The sequence below is a fragment of the Macrobrachium rosenbergii genome, chromosome 57 (genome assembly GCF_040412425.1).
Source record: "Macrobrachium rosenbergii isolate ZJJX-2024 chromosome 57, ASM4041242v1, whole genome shotgun sequence".
Taxonomy (NCBI): Eukaryota; Metazoa; Arthropoda; class Malacostraca; order Decapoda; family Palaemonidae; genus Macrobrachium; species Macrobrachium rosenbergii.
Genome location: NC_089797.1, coordinates 14,929,941 through 14,940,394, shown reverse-complemented (window position 1 = coordinate 14,940,394; position 10,454 = coordinate 14,929,941). Strand labels below are relative to the sequence as shown.

The 10,454-nt window shown below is 32.0% G+C and overlaps 1 protein-coding gene across 1 annotated transcript in view; it reads right to left on the bottom strand.

Moving 5' to 3' along the window:
• Positions 1–10,454, bottom strand: part of LOC136837081 (vasopressin V1a receptor-like) — a 111,862-nt gene that overhangs the window by 11,824 nt on the left and 89,584 nt on the right. The window contains exon 3 of the mRNA XM_067101686.1: positions 5,916–6,159. Within this exon, the coding sequence (XP_066957787.1) occupies positions 5,916–6,159 (244 nt within the window). The remainder of the gene's footprint in view (positions 1–5,915; positions 6,160–10,454) is intronic.

Here is a 10,454-nt window from a genome sequence, read left to right as displayed (position 1 = left end):
TCTGAGTTGTAAGTGAATGTATTTCTTCGGTCAGTGTCATCTAATGCAGATTTGATAAACACGCTAACTTTTCCTGTTATTTTTCCTCCCTATCATCCTTGATATTAGTTATTCTTATGTTGATTGAGAAGATATTTAGAAACCAGAGTTATAAAACGTTTATAATGTTTTTATAAGTATTCTTTCACTATGAAAAATTTACTCTGGTAAAATTGAAAGTCGCCCTTCCCTCTGTTACTCAAGTGATAAAATTAAAAAGTATTGACAATAATCTTTGATTTTCTTAAGCACCAGTTCTAAGTTTGCGATTTCCCGAACAATTTTACACTTTCTGCGGTCGTGACATAATATATTGATATGAGTATATACATACATATATATGCAACAATGTTTCTTCAGTCACATTGATAATAAATAGGATATACTGAGTGCCAATACCTCAGTTTTCTTTACTCATATCAGTATATTATGTCACGACCGCAGAAAGTGTAAAAGTGTTCGGGAAATCGCAAATTTAGTTGGAACTGTCGCTTAAGAAAATTAAAGATTATTGTCAATACCTTTTAATTTCATCACTTGATTAACAGAGGGAAGGGTGAATTTCTACTTTCACTTTAGTTTATTTGAATTTGGTAATTTCAATTTTACTTGAGTAAAAAATATATATGACGTAGGCCACAGACATCGTTTATTATTGAAATTATACTATTATTTTTTATAAATTACATCAAAAGAAAAATATAACTGATAAGATGCGCTTATTATATACATCCCTTGGAGTGTAAGTTATTCTCAAGGAGTAGTGAATTCAGTGTTAAACGATGATTTTAGCTCAATATTTGTGAATGCATTTTGCCTACTTATGTGTGAGTGTATATATATATATATATATATATATATATATATATATATATATATATATATATATATATATATATATATATATTATATATATATATATATGTATGTATGTATGTATATATACACACACACACACACATATATATATATATATATATATATATATATATATATATATATATATATATATATATATATATATAAAGCCTATTGGATAAAGTATTTTCTTACATGAGTATAAACTGAGTCATAATTTACTATACTCGGGTCTTACAGCTTTATTACTCTGTGCAACCAGTGTATGCAAAGGATATTTATTGGATAACAAGCAAAGTAAAGTTGTTAAAACGAGAAAAAAGTTAACTTATTGACAAAGAATAAATCTGTACATCCGGATGCCCAGCAGCTGCCTCCGCTATCATCTTTGCTCATTTGTAATATATACAAATATTGACGTGCAAAGTAAATAATAAAAATAAAACTATAATGGAAGGTCGGGTGGGGAATTAAATCCATTAGCAAGTGAAACATCCTTACCATAAAATTACAAAGTTATAATGGTACCCATGGTGCATAATTACACTTGCCAAATTAAACATGGAGCAGGCAGTTACCTCGAAGTTAACTATTGAATATATATATATATATATATATATATATATATATATATATATATATATATATATATATATATATAATATATATATATATATATATATATATATATATATATAAATATATATATATATAAATATATATATATACAAAATGTATATATACATACATATTTATATTATATGCATATATATATATATATATATATATATATATATATATATATATATATATATATATATATATATATATATATATATATATATATATATATATATATATACTATGTGTGGCATATAAGGCGACCTTTTAAAAATCTCCCCCAAAATGGGGGGTCATCTTATATGGCGAGTATAAAAAAGCAAACCTTAAACCCTGCCAAAATTTGTATTGATAGGCTAACCCCTGAAGTGTCGATAGTTGTGTCAGTAGTTAACTACCTTCACAACTATCGATACTGTATTCAAGCAAATTGCTAGTGACACAACTATCGACACTGTGAACAAAACAACTGTAATAACGGTAAAAAATGTAGGTGATTCAGGTGAATCACTAGTGACACAACTATCGATACTGTGAACAAACAACTGCAATAACGGTAAAAACTGTAGGTAATTCAGGTGAATCACTAGTGACACAACTATCGATACTGTGAACAAAACTGTAATAACGTAAAAACCGTAGGTAATTCAAGTGAATCACGAGTGACACAACTAACAATACTGTAAACAAAACAACTGTAATAACGGTTAATCCGTAGGTAATTCAAGTGAATCGCTAGTGATACAACTATCAATACTGTAAACAAAACAACTGTAATAACGGTTAATCCGTAGGTAATTCAAGTGAATCGCTAGTGATACAACTATCAATACTGTAAACAAAACAACTGTAATAACGGTTAATCCGTAGGTAATTCAAGTGAATCGCTAGTGATACAACTATCAATACTGTAAACAAAACAACTGTAATAACGGTTAATCCGTAGGTAATTCAAGTGAATCGCTAGTGATACAACTATCAATACTGTAAACAAAACAACTGTAATAACGGTTAATCCGTAGGTAATTCAAGTGAATCGCTAGTGATACAACTAACAATACTGTAAACAAAACAACTGTAATAACGGTAAATCCGTAGGTAATTCAAGTGAATCGCTAGTGATACAACTATCAATACTGTAAACAAAACAACTGTAATAACGGTTAATCCGTAGGTAATTCAAGTGAATCGCTAGTGATACAACTATCAATACTGTAAACAAAACAACTGTAATAACGGTTAATCCGTAGGTAATTCAAGTGAATCGCTAGTGATACAACTATCAATACTGTAAACAAAACAACTGTAATAACGGTTAATCCGTAGGTAATTCAAGTGAATCGCTAGTGATACAACTATCAATACTGTAAACAAAACAACTGTAATAACGGTTAATCCGTAGGTAATTCAAGTGAATCGCTAGTGATACAACTATCAATACTGTAAACAAAACAACTGTAATAACGGTAAATCCGTAGGTAATTCAAGTGAATCGCTAGTGATACAACTATCAATACTGTAAACAAAACAACTGTAATAACGGTAAATCCGTAGGTAATTCAAGTGAATCGCTAGTGATACAACTATCAATACTGTAAACAAAACAACTGTAATAACGGTTAATCCGTAGGTAATAACGTGATACAACTAAATCCAACTGTAATAACGGTAAATCCGTTAATTCAAGTGAATCGCTAGTGATACAACTATCAATACTGTAAACAAAACAACTGTAATAACGGTAAATCCGGTTCAATCCGCTAGGTCAATACTCAAAACAACTGTAATAACGGTAAATCCGTGAATTCAACTAGTGATGCAACTATCAATACTGTAAACAAAACAACTGTAATAACGGTTAATCCGTAGGTAATTCAAGTGAATCGCTAGTGATACAACTATCAATACTGTAAACAAAACAACTGTAATAACGGTTAATCCGTAGGTAATTCAAGTGAATCGCTAGTGATACAACTATCAATACTGTAAACAAAACAACTGTAATAACGGTAAATCCGTAGGTAATTCAAGTGAATCGCTAGTGATACGACTATCAATACTGTAAACAAAACAACTGTAATATCGGTAAATCCGTAGGTAATTCAAGTGAATCGCTAGTGATACAACTATCAATACTGTAAACAAAACAACTGTAATAACGGTAAATCCGTAGGTAATTCAAGTGAATCGCTAGTGATACAACTATCAATACTGTAAACAAAACAACTGTAATAACGGTTAATCCGTAGGTAATTCAAGTGAATTACTAGTGACACAACTATCGATACTGTGAACAAAACAGCTTTAAAAACGGTAAAAACCGTAGGTAATTCAGGTGAATCACTAGTGACACAACTATCAATACCGTAAACAAAACAATAAAGGTAAAACCCGTAGGTAATTCAGGTGAATCACTAGTGACACAACTATCGATAATGTGAACAAAACTGTAATAACGGTAAAAACCATAGGTAATTCAAGTGAATCACTAGTAACACAACGATCAATAATGAAACAAAACAACTGTAATAACGGTAAAAACCGTAGGTAATTCAGGTAAATCACTAGTGATGCAACTATTGATACTGTGAACAAAACAACTGTAATCACAGTAATAACTGTAGGTAATTACCATAATTAGACATTAGGATCGCTCTCACTTTGCTACCTACTTTATCCAGAGTACCATTATTATAAGGCAATAATATTAGACAATTTTTGTATTGAAACTTATTGTATAGTGCCCTTTTAACATTGATACATAATTTGGAGTTACTGAAGGGGTAAATCGGGGTAGTCTAACTTTCTTGCTTACGAAACATAGCCGTGTTCATAGTGAATCTAGGTTAAAAAAAAAAAAAAGTCACGGAAAATAAGTTACAGGAAAAAGTGACATTAAATTATGGTAGCCCGTAATAAAGTCACAGGAAAAAAGTCATGATTATTTTTATGGCAGAAAAGGTTCAATATTGTGCTAAAAATGATTTTTCCCGTGACTTTTTTCCTAGCCAAAGTATTGATTTTTCCCTGTGACGTCATTACCAGCCATCATAAATTAATGTGAATTTTTTTCCTGTGACTTTTTCCCTAACCAAAGTTGTGACTTTTTTTCTGTGACTTTTTTCCTGTGACACTATTACTGGCAACCGTTCGGAGTTCCAAGTCGTGCTCGACTTACGAGCCTTGTTGTTTACTAAAAGCCAATATTTCCTTGGCAGTATTTTATAATCAAACTAAAGGGTTTTGTGATATCAATAGTTCCCCAGTTATCCTTGATATCGGGGTTCTTTCCAATTTTAAAGGAATACATTCATGTGGATCTACTTCCAACGGGTATTACTCCGCCGATAGTGACGTCACAGGCGTTGTGTTATTTAATCTAACAAATTGGGGGTCGCCTTATACGCTGAGTCGCCTTATACGCCGGCATATACGGTATATTATATTATATATATATATATATATATATATATATATATATATATATATATATATATATATATTTTATATATATATATATATATATATATATATATATATATATATATATATATATATATATATATATATATATATATATATATATATATATATATATATATATATATATATATATATATATATATATATATATATATATATATATATATATATATATATATTTATAATATACATATTTATATGTATATATACATACAATTATATATATATATGTATATATATATATATTATATATATATATATATATATATATATATATATATATATATCAAAGAAGAATAAAATTGAAGAAGTATTGCTGCCATCCCTTTCAATCGCTTTTTGGCAAACCGAGGAAAATATACTGAAAATTCACAAAATCAACTTCCTTTGGCGAAGCATCGCGGATAGTTATTATCGACTGGGGCCATCGGGAGTCGTGAATCTCAGCTCCTCGTTCTGAGAAATGGATGACCGGAAGATGTAATGCGAGAATGACCCTATAAATTCTGCTTAGGAATCGGTGATTTTTTACCTAAATCACTGTTTCTCAGGTGCGATTCGCACTGGAGAGAGAGAGAGAGAGAGAGAGAGAGAGACTTGATAGGGGACAGGGGAGGGGAGAAGAGCTTTCATAATTTATTTCCGTAAAACAAAGAGATATTAACTGACTTTCATTTTCGCATTCATAAGAGAGAGAGAGAGAGATCTACAAGAGGATCAGGGTATTGAAAGCTCTTAATTAATCTTCTTATAATATTATGAGGAAGGTCAGGTATTGGTATGTCGACTAATACAACTATGCCGTGTTTGCGTATACCATCACCCGAGATGTATTAAAAACATTATCTTCTACCATAAAAACTCTGCTTTGAATTCTGCTATTGAATAGAGAAGTACCACTATTATTTGCTTACCTGAAGAACACGAAGAAATTTGGAAGCGACGGCAGCAGGCTGACAGCCCAGGCAGCCAAAGCAAGGTTCTTGGCACTAATGAAAGGGTTAAGAGGGCGCACCACAGCCTCATGTCGGTCTATAGCAATGGCCACCAACATGTAGTTGCTGGAAGTAATGGCGAAAGTCGACGCTACTTTATACAGTTTGCAAGCTCCGTTGGATAAGTACCATTGCTTGTCCAGTAGTTCCCACATTAGTTGACCTGTGACAAAGAGAAAAAGAAGAGTAAGGAACGGTCTCTGTGCTATGCGTCTAGAGAAAAGATTCTGCTATTGAAGCTATTATCCTTGCTGTTGTCAAGAACTGATGGTCTTCAGCTGCAGTCTCAGAGCTGCGTAATTAAGAGTATAAGAAGCGAAATACATTGAGAGGATTTATTTGACTTTAAGAATTCTAATATACAAATGTTATAAATCCTATGAAAAAAGTTTTCCTGCAAAAATAGTGTCGAATATTACTATTAACTTGACTGAAATACTTGAATTTAAGGAGGTAAATACAATTACGGAGAAAAAATGGAAAGCTATTAACTGCAATATAAACACTGATGAGAAAGTGCGAGCTAAAACTTGCGATTTTCAAAAACAAAGTTTCTGAGTTTCCACATACAATACATAGAGGGTAAATTAGTAAAGAGAAACGTGGTTGGGGTCTTCATGAAAGATTGTTAACATGAAATTTGGATAAAATTAGATATGAAAGAACCAGAGTCCCATTCTCTCAAACAAACTTGACCTTTATTCGTAAACTGTGTGGACAGGTACACTAGCAAATACATTGTTCCTGCATGGCATTCTTCCTTCCGAAATTGATGAGAAAATAAATTTTGCATGTGAAGCTAAGTCCGAGGGAGCTACCAAAGAGGCAGTACACCTACAAATAGTCGCGTTACTATCAAATGCTACTTAGGTTTGCTGGAGAATTTTACTCAGCAGTTTTGTTGACTCTTGGTGGATTGAAGTGAAGTTTGTAGACTAGATCAAATTTTAATCAACTCCCCCTGAAATTAGTTTAAGAAACTTTTATCGTGCAATCTGAGCCATGTTTCTCTTTAGATTTATTAGAAGAAGCTGGAGGATGTAATCCAAGATCTAAAGAGTTGAAGATCTTTCAATTGAATTTAAAAGATGAAATTTTATATCATAAAGCAACGTTGTCTGCTGCACATCCTAAAGCAATAACGAAGAATAATATACTTAACATTTTAACGTCTATATTCTTTGGTAACTGAAAGGGATGAAAGGTATACTAGAACAGAGAATTTTCCTTAATTATAACAACATTGAGATTTGGGCAATTACAAGACTGGACACACATTTTATATATATATATATATATATATATATATATATATATATATATATATATATTTATATATATATATATATATGTATATATGTATGTATGTATGTATAAACTAAATATTGGATGGGCTTATTTTTTAAAGGAGATCTTTTTGCATTTAAATTAATTCATTTTAGTTGATAAATTCTGTCTGGATGTCTGCATGCCAGTGTCTGTCCTAAAATGAAATGGTTAATAATACCCTTCATATAACTATATCCAAGGTTCAAAATAGATAAGGTATGATTTTCGGTACTTGTATGTTATGTAGTTATGTAGAGAATAGTTGGAAAGAACACATTCATTGAATAATGATTCCAAGTTAAATAACTTTTGAGACAAATCGGATCTGAATTGACTTTTTGCTGACATGAAAATCTCCTCAGTTCTGAGGAGGTTAGTAATGAATGTAATGACAGGTTTTACTAAATACATTAAAACCCATATTCAGATCTACGGACACAAGCAAACAAACCACCAAAAACTTTCACCGTTTGAAATGCTTCATTATACTTTCCACTAAGTATTCTTGTAGCTGGAATAGAATGGCATTGATTCAAAATTATAAGCAGAAAGTGGCCCACATTAGATCTTTCAGCACTACATATTAGATAAACCTTGAATAAGCACGGAACGATAGTTCGCGTAAAGAACAGTACTGGAATTAATAAAAAAACAGAATATAAAGAATAGAACGAGAATGCCATAGATGAATGAAAATATCCCCCTGCTATGTTAACTTGACTTGATATCCAGAATTTAAACATTTAAGGGACAGTGATCGCTGCTAAAAATGTGATGATAGAAACAGAGAAATTCAAAACAGTCTATGAAGGTGATAATGAATTGACTTGCTATCTTACTCTTATTAATGGGGCTGGTAAAACTAAGGTATACTTAACTTTTATCAGTATGTCGGTTATTAACTGGTCCATTATATGCATCAAAGTCTTACCAGATTCCAGCATTTTCAAAGAACATTTTAAGCGCAGAACAAGCTTAGGTGAACACGCGACAAACTATGCTTGAGATAATATAATTAAAATGAAAATATATACGAGAGAAATATGGATGAGGCGATAAGTAAAAAATAACGCTCATAATCAAGGGAATAATAGAAATACACATAGCTACGGAAAAGGGTTATCAGAGATTACAAACCTCCCAAGGAAATTAGCATAGTTACCCTAATACTTGATGCCATTGCCATAATTAATAGAGACAGTGCGTCCAATATGTTTTATTTCACAAGCAGCACAAAGTTGTTTTTTTAATTAATTGCACTTCAGTGGAAATAAGGAAAAAAAGATTCTTGGATGAAAATCCAGATGGATCTATGCTAAAAGCAATCAAAAATAAAACCTCTTTTCATTAGTTATCACGTAATCCTTTAAGCCGACGACAGACCCACAAACATTGACAGACAGCTTGACAGAGAGAGAGAGAGAAAAAGTCTAATGCATGTAAGAAAAATTCATGTATCTATACCATTGGGATTTGACATTATTTGGTATTGAATATATTCAGCTACCTTTAGCATATTTTGGTATCACTTATATCAAGAGTTCCTCAGACTTTTTCAGGCTGGCGCCCCCTTGGCTCCCAGATAGATTCCTAGCGCCCCCCTCCCCCGATACACACATGCGAGCATATTTTTTTTTTGGTTTGCTTCAAATTGAAAACAACAATATTAAACACAATGATGTATATTTCACAAATAATATTTAATTTAGTAAACCATTTTATTTTGTCATCACAATTACTGTTAATGGGATGGCTGTGCTTGGTGCAGGGACTTCAGTTTCTCCACATCAGGCTGGAACTCACTTTTATTATCTATAAAATGCTTAAGTTTTCCTTTACCTTAGGTTTAGTGTTTATGACATATATTGTCACTCAGATTTTGTAAAAAAAAAAAAAAAAAAAAAAAAACAAGCCCTTGTCGCCCCCCAACCTCCCCCTTTTGCCTCACCGCCCCCTGATATCAATCCACCGCCCACTTTGGGAACCATTGATTTATATATACAAAAAATATCATTCATTTGTTTCTTGTTTAATTCTTTTAAATGTCTGTGTCTGAATGGGGAAAAAGAAGAATCGGAAAGCATCAAATCACTAAAATATTTTGCTTTACCTTTTGAGATATTGTTTCCAACTTACCAAAGAGCTAATGCACATTGTTAATGGGAGATACAAAAGGAAAACATTACAAAATCCAAACTCTGTCAGTCGGATATGTCAAACAAAATATATCGTAAAAAAGGGGATAATGTTCACCATTTCAGTAAGGCAAAATAGCTCATTTTCATCAAGAGTCGGTTTAATTGGTTTCTAATTTCAAAAGAAAGAAAAAAAATTAATGAGATGGGACTTTGAGAAGCACAAACAAGGAGAGAGAGAAAGAGAGAGAGCCGTTTCCCCTAACAGGTTGTGGGGTCCTAGGAAAGTTATGATGTCATCACTGCCACATTCACACTTTAACTTACTGAATTGCTGTTGCGCCCTAGTGCAAAAAACTTCCTCAGATTTAGCTGCCTCATGCACCCCGACAGGAGGGTCACTAGAACCTAAAAGTTCGGCAACCGCCCACCGCCCTCCCTGCCACCGCACACACACCACCTTTATTTGGCGTACACCACTCTCTTTCCGTAAATGTTATCATTAATTCCATTTTCTCTCTTGCATTATTTATAGTCTATATTTATCATTTGAAGTTGTTTTCTGTTATAATTTCAAATTCTGAAGTGTCACCATCATTAATTTCTACTGTACAATGAAAATTTTAAATATTGATAAATACACCACCTATGTTCATTTCCACGTAAAACTCAGTTGCAGAATTCTAGGAAATAGTTGGTTACTTTGTATTGGGGAGGGTGCCATAGCCAGATGAATAATAAATTATATATTAATGTTAATAACCACACGGTACACATCAATAACGATTTATAGCGTATAATCTCAATATTCTGTAGGATACCAATAAACAAGGAAATGAAGGAGAAGGTCATTCCTTCTCGGGTTCGTGTGGAAATGACGTAAATGATGAATCCACATCTAAATTACCCCATCGTCTCTGAACAGGATAAATGAAAATGTTTTCGGAATAAAGCAAACCTTGTTACTGGATAATAAAGTCTTAAAAGGGCTGTT